General features: G+C 37.2%; 1 protein-coding gene across 5 annotated transcripts in view; it reads right to left on the bottom strand.

The window, feature by feature from the left end:
* exoc4 (exocyst complex component 4) overlaps nt 1–24295 on the bottom strand; it is a 238876-nt gene that overhangs the window by 205422 nt on the left and 9159 nt on the right. For all 5 annotated transcript variants that reach the window (XM_004913052.4, XM_018092352.2, XM_018092351.2 and 2 more), the window contains exons 2-7: nt 23386–23575; nt 22792–22986; nt 11582–11766; nt 9400–9506; nt 8184–8427; nt 6572–6749 (exon numbers count right to left, since the gene is read on the bottom strand). In XM_004913052.4, coding sequence (XP_004913109.2) covers nt 6572–6749; nt 8184–8427; nt 9400–9506; nt 11582–11766; nt 22792–22986; nt 23386–23575 — 1099 coding nt within the window. The remainder of the gene's footprint in view (nt 1–6571; nt 6750–8183; nt 8428–9399; nt 9507–11581; nt 11767–22791; nt 22987–23385; nt 23576–24295) is intronic.

Raw genomic sequence — 24295 nt, 5'->3', positions numbered from 1 at the left:
CTGAATGGCTGAAGAAAAACAAAATGAAGACTTTGGAGTGGCCTAGTCAAAGTCCTGACCTGAATCCTATTGAGATGTTGTGGCATGACCTTAAAAAGGCGGTTCATGCTAGAAAACCCTCAAATAAAGCTGAATTACAACAATTCTGCAAAGATGAGTGGGCCAAAATTCCTCCAGAGCGCTGTAAAAGACTTGTTGCAAGTTATCGCAAACGCTTGATTGCAGTTATTGCTGCTAAGGGTGGCCCAACCAGTTATTAGGTTCAGGGAGCAATTACTTTTTCACACAGGGCCATGTAGGTTTGGATTTTTTTTCTCCCTAAATAATAAAAACCCTCATTTAAAAACTGCATTTTGTGTTTACTTGTGTTATCTTTGACTAATAGTTAAATGTGTTTGATGATCAGAAACATTTTGTGTGACAAACATGCAAAAGAATAAGAAATCAGGAAGGGGGCAAATAGTTTTTCACACCACTGTATGTACAGAGAATACGACAACTATGAAGGGTCTAGGAAAGTACTTGTAATCATAGATCTTTTTGATAGATTTAAGCTTCCAACTAGCAATAATCACTTCTGAAGTGGCTCGGCCTTTCCAGACAGTAGCATAAACAGGGGCATCAGCGTGCCTGTATCAAGACTCTTTAAGGAAGATCCTGAAGGCCTGGACTACAATTAGTATGTGTAGATTCAGGCAAAAGGATGGTAAACTTATTTCTAGGGTTATATGAAAACTAAACCTTTGTAAGGAAGCTTGGATCTGTCCTGGCGTCTACTATACACTGAAGGATAGGAACCAGGGTCTCCCTGCATGAAACAGCAGCAATCTCAGAGATATTGCCTTTGACAGCTCCCATTGACGTCTATGTGAATGTGACAGTTTTTAGATAGCATATATTTACATCGACGATTTTTGTGATTTTGACACATAATAAAAGGCAAAAATGTTGCATTTTCTTTTGCTCAAACAATCACAAATTTTAGAAAAAAAAATAAGTAAGAACAATAGTGAATGGCCTCCTTAGAGTCACCACAAAGCTACAAAGGAATTTTAAATAGATCCTTTAAAGTGATAGTGACATGTTCCTTTAGATCTTGTAGCAACATGTCAGTATTACTAGGGGGAGTTTAGGCATCAACTCCTTTCCCTTATCACCCTATATAAAATCAGAGAACCAAAGTATTTAGTTAATTATGTAGTGGTAACTTTAATCAGGTTCTAAATATAATGATAAATGAGAGCCAAGACCAACACCAACATAATCAGACTATAAAAAAATTGCTCTAAGTTCACTCAGCATTACAACAGGACATAGCCACAAGCAGTGTTGGGACAACTGGTAACTTTTTATTATTACTGATAATGATGCTTTTAACGTTCACTTACAAATTAATGGATAAAATTAGTATGCTCTCTTCAGTTTTTGAATGGGCTGCTTAAAACACTTACGTGGCATGGTGCCTGAAATTTTGCTCATACATATGTTATCCCTAGATTAAACAGAAAGAGCACATGCAGTACTGTAAAATATATCATGAACAGTAGTGTTGGATAATCTGATTAGAATAAACTATAGTGATACACTTGTTGTTTAACAAATATACTAGAAAATGTCTGATAAAAAGCTGTGTTTGGATTAAAATTTGTTTACTATGCATGTTTATTAACTGTTCTAAGTCAACATACACAAAGTGTGTTTTGTATTCCCAACACAAGCTGCTCATCCCATATTTAATTCTGCACATTCCCTGCACTGAATCATCCACTCTCATTGATTGTTCTACTAGGCCCCATTCACTAAATAGCCACAGTAAGTTTTGTTGTGACAACTGAGCGCTTAATTGTATTGTTCTGTGAACCATGAATATTCATTGCAGCCAAGCAACAATTAAATGCTTTGTCAGTAAGCATGTTAAGCTGAGGGGAGGGCATGTCCAAAATGCAATCTGTCAGCCTGGCTGCAAGAAGAAAAGTAAAACTATGCTTTAGTGATGAGGAGTTAAGACATATAAAACACAATGTTTATCCAGGAGGAGTGTTACTGCATGCTGTGAGCAATTAAATTACTTTCAGCCTGTAAGATGGAGGCAATTCCCACTAACTTGCAAGCTCAGCACTGTAGGGCTATGTTTTTAGCATTAATATTAACAAACATGATATGTACAGATAGCTGTCTGATGCAAAACAATAAAATACAATTTTATGTTTTTTGTTTTTTTTTTATCACAGTTAAACTGCTATTCTTTATTGCCAAAGCCACCGTCACTCTTTAAAGGAGACCTTTAAAAGGAAGTTTTTAATGTTACGTAACCTATTTTTTGGTAAACAACAAAAAAAGTCTGATACGTATTATATAGAATAATGTACCCACTAAAATAAAGCATAGCTCCCAACTGTCACGGTTTTTGCGGGACAGTCCCTCTTTTAGCAGGTCAGCCTGCAGTCCCATATTCTTATTGAAAAGTCTCTAAATTCCCTTTGATCTCCTGCGCTGAACGCTAAAAAGGATACAAGTTTAAGTAAAAAGTAGCTTTTTGCAGAGAGCCAGAAATCTTAACAAGCTTCACCCGCACTTAATTAAATTTTTTCTCAGAAAATAAGTGGGCTTCTGGCAGAGAGCCAAGAAAGTTAAAAAGCCACACCTGCACTGAGATACAATTGTAACTAATAAGCTAAACAGGTCTCTTGGGGGAACGGAGACTTGCAGGTTAAGGGGCAATTTCAGCTTTTAGCAAAACTGTAATAACGCATAAAACAAGACCCCAAAATCCCTAGAATTGTGTTCACACTTTAAATAACCTGCCATATTTATTTAAATGGGAGTGGTATTTGGGGGGGGGGGGGGGGGGCGTGTTATAGCTTTCCTTTTCCTTTAAACAGTTTCCTACATCAACTTTCAAATACAAAGTTCATATAACTTTGCACAAGCACAAACTCCAATGTTTTAATATCAGTGCATATGTACACTATGGCATTAAACTATTATTTTGCTATGTAGGGGAGAAGAAATGGAGCACCCACTAGACACAGACACACCCCAGCTAACAATGTAAATAATTTAAAAGAAACTAGAATTAAAATGTTATCAATGAAAATATCTGTAGCAAATGTGCTTTATTCTATTTGCAAATTCTTCCAATAAACAAACATTTGTTTAAGGTCAATGTTAAATTACATACATGCCTTCAAATAGTACTTAATTTAACATAAAAGTCCTAGGTCTATGATGAAAAAGGTAGTGTGGCCATCCCCCCCAAGGGACATAGCTATAGTGGGGTCACTGTGAATATAAGAAAGTGGATATGGGAGGCGTGGGACATGCCTAACAGTTTACTTAAAGAATGTAGAAAATTACATACATGTTGATATATTTATGATTGTATTGATGTTAAATAGAACACCTTGTAGACATTTCTTTAAACAAAAATGTTATTTTTCGGTGCGCTTGTGTTAAACAACCATGGATACAGAGCCTAGTCAATAAAAATTAGGTAATGTTGAGGTATAAAGGGCTATTTCAGCTTCAAAAGTCACAGATGTTATGTCATGCTGAAATTTCTTGCTCTGTTAGTAGCTCTGTTCCAGTTAAAAAAAAAAAAAAAATCTGCAACTATATACAACAAAATACTACACAGTAGGTCTACTGGAAAACCTAGCATAATAAAAGAACCACTAAAAGTAAAGCCAAGAAGTCTATAAAGAAGCAGTATTTCAACTAATACTTGAAATAACATACTATATCAGTAGAGTTTTTCTGATTATTTTCTCCTAATATCTACTTTGGCAAAACTAGTCAAAACAGAAACAGAAGGGTTAGCTAAAAAGAGATCTTTCTTTATACCAAAAACAGAAAGATTAAATATAGGCAATGAGCAATATCAAAATCCATTCTGGTCCTTCCCTCTGCACTAATTGATAACTAATCTAATTCTCACCATATATCTACACCTGTCTCTTCAAGCAATAAACCTTTTGCAATAATGCCACAATAAATTTAACAAGGTAGGGACTGATTTGTGATGAGGCAAGTACATTAAAGCCAATTATCTCCAGAAAGAAATTGAATAAGGTGGTTACATATAATAAAAATGACAACCCATCCTCGACTGAGAAACAGACCGTAATTTGTATTCCAAATGCATTTTTAGAGGAAAAAGTAATCACTTTAATTAAGAACATTGGAATACAGTTCTAAGTAAATTAAGGTTTAATTAAAAAAGGAAAACATTTACAGAAAGAACTGCTGCCATCAATAAAGATAAAGAAGTATCAAGTATTAGCCTGTCACATTCAGAGAGGTGGGAAAAGGCAAAGATGTTCTCTCTTTTCAAACTCTAACACAGCAGTTTTATACTCAACTGTTGCGTTTAAGGGCTCTGGTACACGGGGAGATTAGTCGCCCGAGTTGCCTTCCCTCTGCCATCCCACCGGCGAACATGTAAGTCGCCGGCGGGATGGCAGACGCGGCGGCGCGATTTCGCGCAAATCGCCGAAAAAGACTCGCGAGGCTTTTTCGGCGATTTCCCGAAATCGCCCCGCCGCGTCTGCCATCCCGCCGGCGACTTACATGTTCGCCGGTGGGATGGCAGAGGGAAGGCAACTCGGGGAGATTAGTCGCCCGCGAGCAGGGAGTTTTGCCGCGGGCGACTAATCTCCCCGTGTACCAGAGCCCTAAAGGACTGTTTTCCAAACGCCTCTAACAAAATGATTGGGACTACCTAGTCAAAAATATGAAATACTTCTCTTAAAGTGATACTGACACCAAAAAAAAAATCTTATCAACATGTTAATCTACATTCAAACCTACCTATAGGTCATGTTGACTATTTTTTTCTGAAAGTTCTGGTTCTCTAAATAAATCCTATAAGAGATCCTGGACCCGACTGTCTGGCAACCCGACTGTAGCTTCTCAAGCTGCCTGTCAAAAGAGGAGCTAGCAGACGTCACAAACCCTCTCTTTTCACTTTCCTATACTTTGAGCCGGCATAAATAAACACGTGACCCTCACATTGGCAGTATAAGGAATCTCCTCTCCGTTGCTTGCTTCAAGGTACTCACCCTCCCACCCCCCCCTGCTCCTTGTACAATCAGATAGCAGACACAGAGATTTCCGTTGCCTGCCTGCTTCAAAGAGCAGGGACTTGAGCTAAGCCTTCATGTGCTATGAACTAAGGAGCACATGAAGGGAGAAAGGGCGGCACAGGTCGGGGAGACTGGAGAAAGATTTAAAATATTGATAAATGGATGGATATCAATCATTCCACTTCTCCACTACAAGTGAAAAAGATTTCTGACAACTTGCTTAGGCCTGACCTTCCCTGAAATTTTAGCCCATGAGCAAAACATAGATGCTAAAAGAAGACTCTAGAACCCTAGAATTTCATCAAGGGCGCTACTTGCCACTGCTGACGTGAATGAGTCTACCGTAAGAAAAAGGCTGCACAAATTAGATCTACATAGGAGGTATGCTAGGAGGAAAACTCTGTTGTTCAAAAAGCATATTTCACCCATAAACACCTAGAGGCTTTTTTTTACTAGGTTTTCAAAGGCAAGGGGAAAAAAAAAAGAAAAGCAAACCCTTGGAGAAAACCAAGCACTGTTTTTACTGGAATTTGACACCAACTGTAAAGCAGGAAAATGTTATGGTTTAGGGCTGCTTCACTTTATTTAGGCCAGGGCAACTCAACGTATACAACCCACTATGAATTCTTCATTGTACCAGTGGATGGTTGAGGATAATGTAAGATCATCATCTGTTGAAAGATTGAATCTCAGCTGAAAGTGGACCTTTTAACATGACAATGACCCTAAACAGTCAAAAAATAAATAAACTAACTAACTGAGGGCTCTGGAAACATGCAGGGGGGGAGGTTATTTGAAACAAGCTGTGCATGTCACAAATAAATGAATATATGTTTATGTTTAATAAAGTCACATTTTCATAGTTTTTTTTGGCATCATTATAAACTGCTTGAACGCAGATCAAATATTGATATGTTCAAATATGTTAAAGGAAAAACCTTACATGAAGTCTACTTACATTGTACACACACACACACACACAAAACAATACACATTTTTTTCTTTTTCCCTCCCTAAATTACAGTAATTTATTTAAACTTGTAACTGCATTTTTTTTTTTTTGCTGATGAAGCAATACTCATAGGCAAATTCTCTCCAACTTTCCTGCAGATCCTTAGGGGTAATTGCATGTCATTTTCCTTGTGCCTATATTACTAAAACTTAATTTACAAAGGAGCCATAAAAAACACATTTTAGTGCTAATGAGGAAACCAAAATGTCTTAGGAAGCAATGTCAGCACAAGACCTATTTGGTATTATAAGCCACCAAAGAGTTCCATGACCATATATGTAACTTTTAATATCCTCATATTTTACAACAAGGGATAAATTAGTTATTATAACACACAAGTTTAGTGACAAACATTAAATTCATGGTCACTGATTATAACTAATGACATCACTAAGCACAGTTTATAAGGGCATCATTTACAAGATGTCTCTTGTGTATTATACAAATATATATATTGGCACAGACTGTGTCTTACCTGAAGAACTGTCTGGATTTTTACCCATACTTCAGGCATGTCATAAAGTTTTATGTCGCCATCGTGTTGGCTGGTGGGAGATAAGACAGTCTGCTGCAGATGTCCCAGAACCACTGAATGGGCTGTGGCCACAGCATTGAACTTATCAAAAAGTAGCTCCAGCAGCTCAAGAAGCAACCTGTGCAAAATGGGAGATAACAATGACAGCATAAAAATAGTGCAAAATCTTTACAGCGATGGCCTACAATGGTTTTTTTCAGGGAGAACTTCCCTTTCTCAAATGTAAGTACCCATTCAAAAGAATAAATATTCTCTACCAATGAAGACAATGGTGGTGACAACAGAGTACTACATAGAAATTGTTTCGTTAGTGTTCATAAACAGTCTCCACCTGTCAGCACCAACATCTGCCACAGGCAGAGTGGTTTCTAGATGGGAAAAATTAGCACATTTTAAATTATGACGAGATCTAACTAAGCACAGTTAGGCAAAGCCACACACTGATCCATCCCAACCCACTTATCTTTCCGATATGCCCCAACCCTTTGTGGTTCAGCACAGTCAACTTTTTTCAAGGTTCTAGATTTTGACCGAAACGTCGATTTTTGCACTCTGTATTTTTAATGTTTCACCCAGCACCCAGGCATTTTTACCATTGTGGTGTGTGCCCTCCTTGTATGTTTATTTTATATATATATATATATATATATATATATATATATATATATATATATATATATATATATATATATATATATATATATATAAATATAGAAAATATAGATGGTTTGTCCCTGAGGAAGAGCACAGATTGTGCTCGAAACGTTGGAATTTTTTCAATAAAACCACTTTTTCTTTTGTATCAAGTCCCTGTGTGTGCGGCACTCTTTCTACTATATTTTTGTTTTTTGACCTGCACCAAGGGCATTTGGACTTGTATAGGGTGTGCTCCTCCCTGTATAATATATATATATATATATATATATATATATATATATAAATATAGAAAACCAAAAACCTAAAGCAATTATGATTCATTTGTATTGTTACTTATATTTTTTAAAAACGTATTTTCCTTTTTGGCCTTCTATTCCATCCGAGCTTTTATACTGCATCTTGGTTGTTAGGGTAACTAAGCCCCAGACAGCAGTTAAAATTGCAAGAGTTACAGATAAATAAAAATCTAAATATTTCAAAAACCACAGAGAGAAAAAGACAATTAACTACAAAAGTTCTGAGAATACTGCTGTCCGACTAAAAGTTAATTTTAAAGGGAAACAGCTTCCTTATTTATGCCTTATTTTTTATAAATATTAATCCAAGTATTTGCAAACTGAAGATCTAAGATACAGTACCTCTAGTAAGCCTTAAATACATTATTTATAGTTAAAATTGAGTGGTTCCTGTGTGGTAACAGTATAAAATAAGTACTATTTGGTAAGGTGATACAAACATCAGACGACACAACAGAATACATGAAACATCACTGCAAAGCTAACTGCAGTGGACAAAGCACTTGAACTTTTAGATATCAAACAAGGTGGAAAAAAAAAATCATAACTAAGTGTTGTCAATTTCCATTCTCTTTAATTCACCATCATCCTCATCTTACCGTGGTTGGTTCTCCTGAGTATTGTTCTCTCCTCTCTGATAGCCATTATCTGCTACCTGAGTAGTGGACCTTTTGACAATTTGCTTTAGTTCCTGCTCTAACCGTTCTTTTATGGCCTTAACAGTTTCTGGGATTTTCTTCAGCTTAGCCAGACCTTTGATAAGAATTCCCATAAAAATTTTGCTATTTTCCTCAGGGTCAGAATCAGGGTCCTCTTTAATGTCCTCTAGACTCAGCTCTTTAACTGGAAAGAAAAAATAGGAATCATTTTATAATTAATGTTCTATAGCAAGAAATATTCAAGCATGGAAGTTATGACCTATACTATGTTTTAAAGGTATTTGACAGCTTAAACAAAAACAGTAGTTATTCATTTATTTAACTTGAATAATTAAATGATAGAAAAGTAGGGCACACAAAAAAAATCACATTTCTCAAACATTCTAGGAGAAGAAAATTACATTTCACTATGCAAAACAAAATGATAAACAAAAAATAAAATATTTATTTTTTATTAAGGGGTGTTTTCATCATAAATTGCTATGAAAACTTATGATAGTAGTTAAAAAACTCATTATGATCATGTTTAGGCGGTGACAAAATTTGGCAAAGGCAGTGAATTGCAATGTCTTCCTGTGATTTTGAAACTCACAGCTACCGTGCTGCCCATCATTCAGAGTGTATTACTTAGATGTTTCTACATAGTGTGAGCCTAAAATACATGAGAAGTTGTATTTACAAACAAGCTTTATGTGGTCTTCTTTATGTGTCTCCAGAGAAATACCGGTGGTAGTAGTAGTAGAGTTGGAAAGATCTATCATTAGCTAGCTAAGCAGTTCAAGTACAAATACAAATAGTTAATGCATTATTCAAGCCATTTAATTAAGAAATTGCTTAAAAATGCCCCTTTAGATTTAGCTATATGAAAGGATCAGCTTCGACATTCATAAATACTGCAAATGCAGAGTGAGATCTTAAAAGAAAGAATTTACAGCACATCTCAGTTAAACCTAGCTAGGTCATTGACAGTGATACATTTGGGACAATTCTCTGAAACAGCCTTGGCCTCCCAACCAAAAAATGATGCACAACTCTGAGAAGCTTGCTCCTCTTTGAACCAATCTTCATCACACAAATCCATGGTGTATAACTATTATTCCATTGTGTTTTTGATACTAGCCTTAGGAAATAGCAGTAAAAAGAAGGGAATACCTACCACTTGAGCAAGTAGGAGTCCCAAAATGGGATCCATCAAGAAATTTACGAGGTGTTGACAAATTTGTAACGTCAAGAAGAGGTACTGGAGAATCCTTCACAAGTAAACTGAAATTAAGAAGAGACTTTGAATGTAAAAAAAACAGTGAGAAAAAATGTTTAGTTTTTATAATGTCCACAAGCAGGAAAGCTTTTGGTATTTCCCTATTAATACACTGTCCTGGTGAACTATATTGTAATTCTACAACCCAAAGATAGTGCATCTATTGCAAAATGCTACTCAACCATTGATATAGTTAGATATTCAATCCAAGATACCCTGTAGTTGCTGGAAGGGTTCTTACATATTTTATTCTGCACTTAACGTAGCCTACTGGGAATCAAACCCTAACCCAGGTATGTGTTACAGGGCATAGATCTCTGTCTATTCCCTTCGGTATCCTTTTACAATAATAAATATTGGTCACTATTGGTACACCATTTATTTCCCATCCAGATGAATGTACAATGATCACTGTGGATAATGTGTTTTAGCGTAATCCATAAATTCAACTAAACTAAACTTCCACAGAAGATATGGTGCTTGTATTTGAAGCACATTGGCAAAACACAATGCCTGGGATAAGCAGCAAGTGACCCTAATTTTTAAAGGAACTATTATACCTATTTATTGTTGTGTATTCACATGGGGGGGGTGTCATTTTTAAGGTTCTATAGATTAAAGCAAGAACTCTAGCATTACTTGCCACAACTACTGTTATTACAATTAATATATTTAGTATAATTATTTAGAAGGCAGCAGTGAAAGGAGGTTCAAATAATGTTATTGAATAAAAGCTCAAAATAATATGAATAGTAGTATTATGAGGAAATACACTGTACAGTGGTGCACATGGTGCACGCATTAAATATGATTATGAAATGCATTTAATGAGATATCACAGTCATTTCCCTAAACCTTGGTTTCGTTCTGTGAAAATATTAATAAGGTGCCTTTCGGAGTTTGACCAAAATACTGTATATTTGACTATGTCCCTCTGTGATAATTTAGAGATCGGCCCATCACAAAATAGAAAAATACATTTGTAATTCGGCCTGCAAACTCAGCAAGCCTATTCTATCATTTATTAGACTTGCAGTACTTGAAGCAAGGAACATAACGGCTACATCAGCATTCTCTGTGCTTGCCAAGTGACTGATTTTCCAAAGAAAATAGGAGATTCTGCAGCTTCTGAATCTGCTGACTTGTGACCTTACGTGATCGCACCAATACTGAGGGTAATGCTCAAATTTACTGTTTAAAAGAAAGAAAAACTTTTGTCTTTGTTTTAGGGTTATAAATAGCAAATTGTCAGATACATTTTTTTAAGTGTATGTCTATGAAGATTTTCATTCATCCAGGTCATGGTATATCTAGTATAAATAAATTTAAAGCAACTGGACTTGTTTGGTAATCATTGAAGACGTTTCACTACTCATCCGAGCAGCTTCTTCAGTTCAACTGACTGGTATGGGAAGTCCTCAGCAGATATACTCTTCCACTAATCCAATCACAATGGCACTATGTAACTCTTCAGAAAGGTGACATCTCAAACTCACAGAGGTGAGAATGCTGTGGAGTTACTTTTACACCTCTTTCAAACCAGCGGTCTTCTTTGTCCAAAATTTGTTTGAAAGAGGTGTAAAAGAGGCCATTCAAGTCAAAGTGGAGAAACCATCCCTTAACAGAGGCGGGGGACTTCGACACCATCTGTCTGCTACATACAATGCTGTTCTAACATCTGTACCCCGGCAGTTTCAGAACTCTTCACACATTCATTCATGCAACTCTAACAAGTAACACCTGTTTGAAGAGTTGCATGATACTTTGGTAATCCTTTCAAAGTAACTCCACAGCATTCACACCTCTGTGAGTTTCAGATGTCACCTTTCTGAAGAGTTACATAGTGCCATTGTGATTGGATTAGTGGAAGAGTATATATGCTGAGGACTTCCCATACCAGTCAGTTGAAATGAAGAAGCTGCTCGGATGAGTAGTGAAACGTCTTCAATGATTACCAAACAAGTCCAGTTGCTTTAAATTTATTTATACTAGTTAAAAAAATGTATGTGCACAAATTGATACAGTTCTATATTTTTGTATCAAGTAACCCATAATGCTTTAGTTGCAAATATAACCTTACCTGCTCCTCATTTTATCTTTATTCCACTGCCCTACTCGGCTTGTAGATTTAATGTAAAGGTGACGGTGTAGCTCATCAATAAGCACGGAATGCATGTTCAACTTCTTACTATGAAGCTCCAGTCGCAGATCGCTAAGCCCCTCCACCTGAAGCAAGGGCCCTTCCAATGAGTCAACAGCGGATACCTATTAAAAAGAAAAGCAGTGATTTAGAACTGGTGAGTGTTAGTAAAATAAGCACTTGCAAAACTACCATGCTACACTAAGGTACCATGCTACATACTTCTTCCATTGCAAACTGGATATTCAATTGTTTTCATTATGTCTCACACTAACTACACACATTCTGTTCAAAGCATACATCTTGGCTAGCTGCTCAATCTCAGTAACTTGCCTAGAGGATATTTTGCTGCATCAATCTCTACTATACAAACAGTAGCTAATTTAATGTAGCTAATTTTTAATCTTTAACAAAATCAAGTTTCATAATTTCAGAATTTAAGCTAGAAAACATCTGATTAAATAATACCATATCTTCACAGGGAAAAAAAGCAATTTCTAAAATACCAAAGTATATATTATCTTTAACAAATTACACTTTGTTTCAAACAATTTTATCTGTGTGTGGCCAGCTTAATAGATTGTTAAAACAAATAAAATGCTAGCACTCTAATGCCAGTTCATTGCTCTTCATTATAAACTTGCTGCTGATTGAACAGAGATCATATAGCAAGTGTCATGAAAAGCAAGCAGAAGATGTTCACTTTTGATAACCTCATGCTACACCAAATTGCATTAAATATCTTTTACAATCTGCTGTGATCAGCAGGTTTGGCATTAAAAGTGTGGGGGGAAAAATGACCGTCTCATATCTTATCACTACACTACCAAGCCTTATTAACCTTCTACCATTACTGTAATGGCAGAGGGCCTATTTAACTCTTTCCCAGTAACATTCCTAGGCAGTAAAAGGTCTATATCCAGGATGATGACCTCCTACCAGTTCCATTAAAACAAACTGCTGAATGCTTATTTCTAATTAATCTCCAATCACTCAGTTGGAACGTTCCTTAGATAAGCTAACAGTTAGCTCTCAGAGTATATTGTGCATGTCGGTGAATGAAAAAATGCTAGATGGGTCGGAAGTAAAATGTGTGAATGCATATAAAACACTGTTCCACAAAAAAAAGGATATTTTCAAAATATTAAATAAAGCCAGCTCTTGTGCTACTTCTATTTAATTGTGAGGTATTCTATATTCTAGAATATCCTTGTTCTGCTAGCTTCCATGACTAGTAAGCTAAATTATCAACCCAGACAGTTCATTAATTATACTAGAAAGAGTTACTTAAACAAAATGAAATACAACTTCACAGTTGAAAGGACATGTAAACCCCACACACAAAAATTTAATCAGTGAACAGCCTCTTTGAAATCTTTCAATACCTGCCACACTGGTTGTCCAGAGGTTAATAGTAAGGCTGCAACATCTCCTTAATCACTTAGATTTGCTTCTCCTCCTGTAACCCACTCGGCCCCACCCTCATGAATTTGCTTTGGCTCTTGGCTTGTGGGCATGCTCAGTTGTTCTAAGCTCATATCACTAAACACGGCTCCCCAGTCTAGCAGCCAGTGAATAGATGGCACTGCTGGTTCCTATAGAAACTCAGCTCTAGCTGTCTGCTTCAATTTTTTTCTCCTAACCTCCTCTCCTGAGCTCAGCTTAAACAAAGCATAACTTTTATCAAAGACAGTTGTGCCTGTGTGAGCCTGTATTTTTGATGAAATGTATGCTGAATAAGGGTCTGTGTGTGTATGCTGTTTGCAGATTTAAATGTATCCAATTATTTATCATGGGAAAAATGCCCACCGGGTGAAAGCTGCTATTTGCTTTAGGAAAATGTGATGGTGCTGGCAAGCGGAGGGGATATATGCAGTACAAATGATGCCATTTGGGTGGGGGATCTATACAGATGCAACTAACAATAAGCAAAATCTAGACTTCTCTTTCAAGAAAACCATTTTTTACATTCACATGAAAAAATACTCACATTAAAATGAAAATAATCAAAATAACCATTTTCAATTTAATGGTTGTTTTAAACAGATCAGGTTGTACTAGCTCCAATACTGTTAAAAGGGAGTTCACACATTTGGTAGACTAAATAATAATTACATTCAATGACACTTTTCAGTTAAATTATCTGTGTAAATGCTTTCAATCCTTTTAAGAAAATAAAATCTTCACATTTATTAAGAACCCAAAATGGGCACTAAGACAAATATATTAATTTTATTTCTAAACTAAATTGAATGCAATTTTTTTTCCTATGACCCATTTTTAATTGGACGTAGGTGCAGTATTTGGACTTTAAAGGCAGGTCATTTAAGGCTTTCAGAGAGCCAAAAAAAGGATTCATGCTGGGAATAAAGCTTCTAGTCTGTAAAAATAAATAGTGTTCCCCAAACTAGCTCCTGAAACTGTGCATTACACAGCTGGGAGCATCTCATTTATTGCTTTTCCGATTTCTCCAGTGGTTCTAAACAGGGCTGAATGGTAAAATTACATCCAGTAGAGTAGCACAGGCAAGGTAATCTGGAAATATATCAGGCTAGGCCTGGTTTTTAATATACATAAATATATTATTATTTCAGTATATGTTCACTAATATAAGAAGCATGATTAGTTAAATGGCACTGGATGAGAAATATGATATTCCTGAAATACAATCAAATGAGTTATACAATGCTTTGAAGGGAGAGGGTAAATATTAAAGGAAACAAGTATGGATGTACGTTAAAGGAAAACTATGCCTTTACAATGAATACTTAACAAACAGTTGGCCTATTAAATGGGACCTGTCACCCTAAAAAATAATTCAAAATTGTTTTGTATTGTGTTTGTCAGGCAAAAACAGACTTAACTTACACTACAGACATTATTTTAATTTTGTGTACTTCAGTTTTAGAATTCACAGTCACAGCAAGCAGCCATTTTGTGGGTACTGTTATTAAAGCAAGCTTTGTATCATGCCAAAATCTTGTTTATATGCCAGAATGGGGGGACCTGATGCCCAGGCCCATGTACTAGCTACACAATTAGATGGTGAAGAGGGAGGGGGAAAGTGACTGCTCAATGGAAAGTGGAAGTAATTTTATTCCCCACCTCTATGCCTAAGGGCGGAGTAGTCAATATATGATTGACAGCTGGGATTTTGAAATGCCTTTATAACGTACAGATGCGTTAATAAAAAAAGTAATTTAGGTTTCATGTTTAATTTGAAAATGACTTTCATTATACAGATTTTTAAGTCTGGGTGAGAGATACCCTTTAAATAATCTTACCCTTTTGGCATATATAACAATAAATATTGCCCTTTTACATCTTTTTCCTTCAGCCACCATTTTGTGATGGTCTGTGTGCTTCCTCAGAGATAACCTGACAGGAAATAATGCAGCTCTAACTGAAACAGGTGCGGGAGTAAAATAATATAGCTCTGACAGTCCATGGCTGATGTAACCTAGTGACTAGTGTAACACATTGAATCAATTGAGCTAGGAGCGGCCCTTTCGATTCAGGACTTTTGATTTGGGATTATCGAATGGCACATACTGCTAGAAAAGTATATGCTTATGAACAAGGTTTATTTAGATGAAGTAATGTTTACATATGTTTTATTATGCAATATATTTTTATGAACGCTTGCAATGTTTAGGGGTACAGTTTCCCTCTAAGAAAATGAAGATTTTGATGTAAAGATTAGGGTGAAGCTTTCTCACTAAAGGAGCAACAGAAACCACATTCTCCTATAATATTCCAGTAGTTTACCTTTGAATGTAAGCTACAGAATGACTTGTGCAGAGAAGATCAATGTTTTTCTTTGGGTGGGGGGGAAACAACCCCTCACTTTGTCCTGGAATATAAAGTGCTGGAATATGATACATAAGGGCTATTCAAGTAACATAGTACATAGTAAGTTGGGTTGAAAAAAGACATACGTCCATCAAGTTCAACCATAATGCCTATATATAACCTGCCTAACTACTAGTTGATCCAGAGGAAGGCAAAAAACCCCATCTGAAGCCTCTCTAATTTGCCACAGAGGGGAAAAAATTCCTTCCTGACTCCAAGATGGCAATCGGACCAGTCCCTGGATCAACTAGTACTAAGAGCTATCTCCCATAACCCTGTATTCCCTCACTTGCTAAGAATCCATCCAGCCCCTTCTTAAAGTTATATAATGTATCAGCCAGCACGACTGATTCGGGGAGGGAATTCCAGAACCTCACAGCTCTCACTGTAAAAAATCCTTTCCGAATGTTTAAATGGAACCTCCCTTCTTCTAAACGGAGTGGGTGCCCTCGTGTCCGTTGGAAGGACCTACTGGTAAATAAAACATTAGAAAGGTTATTATATGATCCCTTTATATATTTATACATAGTTATCATGTCACCTCTTAAGCGCCTCTTCTCCAGTGTAAACAGACCCAACTTGGCCAGTCTTTCTTCATAACTGAAACTTTCCATACCCTTTACCAGCTTAGTTGCCCTTCTCTGGACCCTCTCTAACTCAGTAATGTCCCGTTTGAGCACTGGAGACCAAAACTGAACAGCATATTCTAGATGGGGCCTTACCAGCGCTCTGTAAAGGGGAAGAATAACCCCCTCCTCCCGTGAATCTATACCCCTTTTAATACAGCTCAAAACCTTGTTTGCCCTTGCAGCTGCTGCCTGGCATTGCTTGCTACAGCCAAGTTTATTATCTACAAGGACTCCAAGGTCCTTCTCCATTATGGATTTGCCTATTGCAGTCCCATTAAGGGTATACAGGGCTTGCATATTTTTACATCCCAGGTGCATGACCTTACATTTATCCACATTAAATCTCATCTGCCACTTAGCTGCCCAGATTGCCAGTTGGTCAAGATCCTGCTGCAGGGATGTCACATCCTGAATAGAATTGACTGGTCTGCAGAGTTTTGTGTCATCTGCAAACACTGATACATTACTCATAATACCCTCCCCTAAGTCATTTATGAACAAATTAAACAAAAGTGGACCCAGTACAGAACCCTGAGGGACCCCACTGAGGACCTTATTCCAAGTAGAGAATGTACCATTAACAACCACCCTCTGTACCCGATCCTGTAGCCAGTTTTCTATCCATGTGCAAACGACTTCACTAAGACCAATAGACCTTAGCTTAGAAAGCAGTCGTTTGTGGGGAACGGTATCAAATGCTTTCGCAAAATCCAAATAGATGATATCTACTGCATCCCCACTGTCCAGCTTCTTACTTACCTCATCATAAAAAGCAATTAAATTGGTCTGACATGACCTGTCCTTCATAAAGCCATGCTGATTACTGCTCATAATGCCATTCTCCACTACATAATTTTGAATGTGATCCCTTAACAAGCCTTCAAATAACTTGCCCACCACGGATGTCAAACTTACAGGCCTATAATTGCCAGGCTGAGATCTTACTCCCTTTTTAAATATGGGAATGACATTCGCCTTCTTCCAATCCCTAGGTACCATACCTGATGAAAGAGAGTCTGAGAATATCAGAAACAAGGGCCACTGCAATTCTGCCCCTAGCTCTCTCAGTACCCGAGGGTGTATTCCATCTGGCCCAGGTGCCTTGTTTACATTTATCGTGTGTAACCCTTTAAGCACCATATCCTGTGCCAACCACTGTGTAGTTGGAGCTGAGGCAACAGTGCAGCTATTGGGTGGGACTTGGCCCACTGGCTCCTCTACTGTATACACAGAAGAAAAGAACTGGTTAAGCACATCTGCCTTTTCTGTATCCGCTGTAACCATATTGTTATTATAACTCAATGGGGCCACACCCTCAACCTGCATCTTTTTACTATTAATATACTTAAAAAACTTTTTGGGGTTAGTCTTGGCCTCGGCCGCGATGCGCTCCTCATTTTCTATCTTTGCCTTCCGGATTGCTGTTTTCTCTGTGAGCTCAGCATTTTGTTATAGGTGTTGGCCTTAAAGCACAAGGAAAGGTTAATATAAATTAAAAGTAAGTCTAAAGGCATTCTTTTTAAGTACTTACTGCATATCTAAATTCCTAGGTCCCTGCTTGTTTCTCTGAGATATGGTGCTGGCAGCCTACAGCAGTATGAAGACTCAAGTGACACCACTGAAATCTCTCTCTTAACTTGATCCTGTCTCCTGTTCCGAGCTACACATGTCCACCAGCCAATCAGTAGTGGATCTGCTGGGGGGGGGGGGGGGGAGGAATGAAATACATGTGCAGTATGAAGCATGGAAGGAAAGGAAGGGAGAATACCTTTTTAAAGATGACTGCCTGTTCAAGAAAACAGATAGAATATGTGAAGTAAGTGTGACTGAGTAAATATTTGATTAGGTGAGCCAAAAGTGTGGCGTTTTTACTAAACAATAGGAGGACTATTGGGCAGTATGCTTTTTAAATTTTGACTTGCATTCTCCTTTAAGGTTTATATGAACTATCTGAAAGGAGTTTGAACATTTATCCCATGCTTGCATGGCTTTCCTCTCCTTGGCACTGAAACACAATACACCAGTGCTGTCCAACTTCTGCGGTGCCGAGGGCCGAAATTTCTCTCGCATACATGGTAAAGGGCCGCTAATGGAAGCCAGTTTTGGCCACTCCTCCATTTTAAACCACACCCACTTCAAACCACACCCATTTTATCACAATGGTCGCTGCAGGGATATCAACCATCATTCATATGTTAAAGAATTATATTATGTCATATTAAGACACACCCTTAAATCCATATGCCGCCTCCTCCCCTGTGGATAGCACAGCAACCCTCAGCATATAATTACACACCTTAGGGACCATTTAATGGCTATTTCCAACTGCTAACAAACTCCCAGAACAAACCCCTGCCAGATTAACTTCCCACAGGCAGCATAGGGTAGGCAGAGTATGGCACACACAGGCAGCACTCTGCCTGTCCTATGCTGCCTGTGTGTGCCATACTCTGCCTGCCATATGCTGCCTGTGTGTGCCATACCCTCCCTGCCCTATGCTGCCTATGTGCCATACTCTGCCTACCCTATGCTGCCTATACACAGGCAGCATAGGCCAGGCAGTACATACAATGTCTAAAGTGTGAAGAGATGAACAATGTGGGTGATTACAGCCTGAGCCTGAGGTGTGAACACTGCAGGGGTGCACAATGCAGAGATTAAAAGGTGTGAACAACACAGGGGATTACATTTTTAAACAATACAGAGGGATTACAGACAGAATTTGAGGTGATAACCATGCAGGGGGCCAGTTAATCTCAGTATTGATACCATTTAAAGCTAACACAAAATTAAGCCATCAAAGCAGCCAGACAGGTGGGGGGCCACACAGAGGGGGGTCGAGGGTCGCCAGTTGGACAGCACTGCATTACACTATTACAACTATTTCCCTTATTAAAATGTAGATTCAGGGACTGGTCTATTTAACATCTGTGACCTTGTTATGCACTAAGGGGCCTCTGAACAAATTTGATATGATTTTAGACAGAAAAACACATGCTTTAGAAATATATCTAGGTTTAGCTTATATTAACTAAATATGTTATTGCCCCGTTTATAAGATTCACTATATTCCCTTCCAGCGATACCCTACTGTTAGTGAAGGCCTTTCATGGGTTTATAGTCTTTCCCCACATGCCAGGATGAAAGACAAGATCAAGGAATGTGTTTGCAGTGCCAGTTATAGCTGTCTCACTGATATAGCCGTGACTGCTGTGTCCTGTGAGTGAGGGTCATACTCTTCAATGAAAGCAACATTTTTTCTACATGTATCACTATTAAATGTTTGCAATAAATTGTGTGCAAAATTAGGATTAGGGCCTTAAACGGATGGCACACCAGAAGATCTGCTTATCTGACAAGGTCACCAAAGCAGCAGATCTTTGTTTGATTTAGTCACCCAGGTGCCACAGCTACTATAGGATCAGCTGCTCCTTCTCCCCTCATGTGACTAAAGACTTTACAGGGCATAAAGAAATATACATCTGCACCTGCCAGCACTGGATAGCTTTTTTAGCAAGGCACTGCCAGTTGCTCAGGATGATAATATTAGAGCAGAGAGGTTTAATAAGCAGCACAATTAAATATTGAAAAGATCTAGTTACTTTTATGTGTACATTTCTACAAACCTGTAACTTTCTGATGATAAAAGACAACGTCCCTACCCCATTAAATTGTATAAGTATATTGGAACAAAAATCAGACAACATAAGCCTTTAGGCCCCATTATTTTAATTCCTCCATTACTGACTTCCAATGATATAAAATTACAGCGTGGGTATAGAAGGGTCACTACATGTAAACACACACTCATTGCTCTTGGTGATTATAGAAAAACTTGCTTTGTTTTACTTGTGTCTGCAATAAATGTCCACACATAAAACCAGAGGTCTGCTATAATTCCAACAGGTAATAATAATAATAATTCAGCAGGTAAATCCAACTCCATAAAGCTGTCATGTTTATCCTGTCCTACTGGGAGAGAGCTGCCATTCTTCTTTTAATAATTCTAGCCAGCATTAATCAGTCATTGTACATTAGAAGCAGCAGCTGGAGTGTTCTGAGTGATAATGAAACCTGCAACAAGCCATCTTCAGCTGTCTTTGCCAGACAATAAGGGAATTAAAATTTCAATTTAAATGCAGAGGTCTAAAACACGCTTCAGTGGCAAAATTACTTCAATTAATGTGAGCAGAATATAAAGAGGACTAACTGCACTAAAGGTGATGCAGCAAGCTCAAAGTAGTTTCAATTAATGCACCAGGCCATGGAAATTATCGGTCTAAAATATATACAGGTAAAGATCCCTTATCCAGAACACAATATCCAGAAAGCTCAAAATTAGACAAAGGCCATCTCCCATAAATTCCATATTCAAATAATTTTATTTTTAAAAAATTATTTCCCTTTTTTTCTGTATTAATAACACAGTACCTTGAACTTAATTGTAACTAAGCTGCATAAATTAATAATGGTGGCAAATCCTGCTGGGTTTATTTAATGTTTAAATTAAGATAAGTTTATCCAGAACTTGCATGTGTGTTTAATCAAGTCAGTAATAGCACATAATACATTTCTACACAAAAAGCTACCCTATTCTTGATAAGATTGTTATTAGGTTAAACATATGGCTAGTAGGGTAAAGCCAAACTGGTCAAACTTTTCTGTGAACCAATTGTAAGGGGGTTTTTAGTTCCAATATAGCACTTCTCTGTGTAACAAACTAGCAGCCTTATTATACTTAAATTAGGGGACCCCAAAAATTTGCGGTATTTCAAAATAGCCTTCCTCCTCCATACCTCTAGCAAATCTGTGCATGCATGGTAAACAATACTAATGCAGTAGGTTTTTAAGAGCAGAACTGGGCCCGGGTATTGCAGAAAGTATTTTGGGGTCTTTACTTAAGTGGAACAGGGCTGATGGCTGTGGCAAGGGTGCAGTAACAAAGATCATGGTTTATTATGGCCTATTAATTATGTTAAAATAAAATATATTTCACAGCAATTTTAAATTGCTGTTTAGTTTTCAGTCTTTGCAAAAGGGTACAAGTGTAGTTGTGAAAAGGTATCGGGCCAATTTGTACCTTTCTCACTATGCTAAATACAGTTGTACAAACAAAACAAACCCAGTATCTGAGTGTTGATAAATAACTAGGACGATTTTTTAATGAACTAAAGAATTATTACATTATACTCTAAGATCTGAAAATATGGTTGTGCTGCTCCCTTTCCTTTATCAAAAGTATAAAGAAAGACCTGGCATCAAATGTGCACGGTCCCTGCCAGCGATCCAACAGAAAAGAACCCAAAGCACCACGAGGTGGCGTTAGCAACCCCAAAACTGCATTTTTTTAAAACGTTATACTAAAAAAAGACCCTTTTCAAAATAACTGGTGGTGTGGAGCAGGAAGCCGTTGGAGAGAGCTGAGAGAAAAGGGGGGCTTTCAAACTCCTTTAATTAAACAATAACAAGAAAGGTAAAAAAAAGAGTAGCAGACAGCAGCAGAAAAGACAGCTAAACCATTACATTCTTTTTTTTTGGCTCTCTAAATAAAACAATTTAGTACACAACTGAGAAAATCCCTACAATCGCTTCAAATCTTTGTAACTTTAAAGCACATCAGAAATCTGTATGGTGCACTGGAATGTCACTAATCCAATAACACACAGCTGAATATTGCTCTTCTGTGAAATGAACAGGAAGACTTAATTAAAGTTTAGACACTGTGTTACGTTACCTAAATCTATCATTTATTGATCAAACTTTCCTTTAAAAATAAATTTGATTAAAAAGTATTGCTAAGCTGTTATCTAAATATCTGTTGAGATTTACCAAAGCTCCAGTGCAATGAACATAACATTATCATTTGCAACATGTTTGTTTCTACATTTAATATTCAGTCACTACTAAAAATATTAAAAAATATTATTGATTAGTCTGCAAATTTCCCAGATGAAATGTCCCCTAAACTATGAAATTTACAATTGTTACAATTTACAAATGTTACAAAAGTATCTCAGCCTAAAGTAAAACGGAGGATCAGCAGTCCACCATAAACCAACTAATAATCACACAAAACTATGACCAGCTTTAGTATCTGCTGAAAGTTAGAACTGCCTAAAATCCAAATGACTCTCGACTGCTCAAGTCATATATATTATACTGAGGATATTTACACTTTTTTGAGATTCGGCGGAATATGAAATCTTCCACTAAGGCTTTTGCCAAAACCCAAACCAAATATCGAATTCTAATTTGCATATGCAAATGAGCATAAGTGCAAAACAAAAAACCTGACCTCACATGACTTTAAGGGTTCGGTTTTAGTTTAACAAGGTATATGGATTCAGCCAAACCTAGATCCTGCTGGAAAACTGAACTCCAATAGTGATATTAACTTCAGTAGTGGTCACTATAGCAGAAAACCTGTACATGTTCATTTTGGTTCTTTGCTTACTTTACTAAATTTAATTACTTAACAATACTTTATTAAGTTACGCATGCAAGTTGGTTTGCTTTGTATATGGTCAAGATACATATGCACAGTACCAGCTATTTTTGGTACAAAGTGCATTACTTTATTCTGTGATATAAATAGGTCTATTGCATCTGATGTGGAATCTGAGATTATGGAAATATAATGATGTTAATACTGGGTATATTATATCTTACCAGCATGTCAGTAGCGCTGAGGTAATGCTTGCTAGCCATACACTGTTCAAGTTTTTGTGGTACTTGCTTGATGTTCTCGATTTCATCCAAGAGGTTTAAGACATGCTTGTGTTCAATGCCCTCAATCCACAGCTTTCTTAATTCATCTCGCTTGCAGTGAAGTAGCATTTTGCAGGACAGGAGGTTTTCTTTTACCTAAGGGTATACTGATGTTAAGAATTTAACAAGTAATTGAAAAAATGTTTATGCTGTGGGCAGCAGGGAGGTACAGTGATTAACACTGTTGCTTTATAGCTCTAGAGCTTTGCATTTAAATCTGACCAGGGCATTATCTTTATGGAATTATGTTGTTTAGAATATTGTGTGATTTCCTCTGGGCATTCCCCCAACAGTTAGAAGACATAATAGTAAAGGTGAACTTAGTTTGCATGCACCTTGTCTGAGACTGAACACGCTCTGTAAAGCAGTTGCATAAGATGCCAGCACTATATAAATAAAAGATAATAATAATCTGGTAAAAATATAAAACCTTAAACATCTCTTTTAGTATCATCAGAAAATATATAATAAGCAATAAAGTGAAAGTTAGTTTACCTGCTTGATCTTGTTGCGTGAACTGGTAATGCGTTCAGTTATGCTCTGGTAAGTACGGATAGCAGTAGTGAGTTCAGTGAAGTGCTGCTCAATCTTTTCATCCAAGTCATGGTCACACTTTTCATAAGCCTCCTCCAGACGTCCTTTTTCAGTCTCCCTGTCCTCCACATCATCACTGGTTGAAAGTGTCCTGGAACAAACACAAATGATTATCAAACAAGAAACCTAGTACCAGATAGATCCTACTCCTCGTCCAAGGAAGAGCTGTAATGCAAATGTTTAAAAAAAAAATCCTTGCAATGGAGCGCAGGTGGCTTTGCCAGCAAGCAGTAAACACAGGCCTAACTAGATAGGCACTCATGACAAAGTCCAATTAAATCATTACCGTCTGCAACAAACAAAAATTAATGTTTTTTGGCAGTTTGTAGATGGAACGGAAATGAGTATTGCTGTGTTTAACAAAATGAGTATTGCAACGTTCCATCTATGATAATCAATGATAATTGCACATTCAGATGAATACATATTTTCTCTTTTCTAAAATGCATCAAAGATGCCAAGCAAGCATTTCGTAAAATTCCTATTTATAATAAACTCTCAGAAACCAATTCATGTGCAGCCGGTTTCTAGTCATTTACTGAGACATACAGTATATTATCTGCATTTATTTCTCTGAGCTAAACAAATACAGTGCTGCTCAAAGTGCAATAAGAAGGTAATTATATAAATAGCAGCTAAACCCCTAATATGCAAACAAGTATTGTGCGCTCCTTCCTGCAAGAAAAATGTTACAGCCGAAACGTCAGTTGTCATGCCTCTTTAAATAAAGTATTTACATGGATTCCTAAATCCTGCGTGAGCGGTACCTTCCTTCAAGATTGTGTGTGTGTGTGTGTGTGTGTGTGTGTGT

The sequence above is a fragment of the Xenopus tropicalis genome, chromosome 3 (genome assembly GCF_000004195.4).
Source record: "Xenopus tropicalis strain Nigerian chromosome 3, UCB_Xtro_10.0, whole genome shotgun sequence".
Lineage (NCBI taxonomy): Eukaryota > Metazoa > Chordata > Amphibia > Anura > Pipidae > Xenopus > Xenopus tropicalis.
Note: the sequence above shows the minus strand (reverse complement) of the source record. Positions and strands in the feature narration are given on the sequence as shown.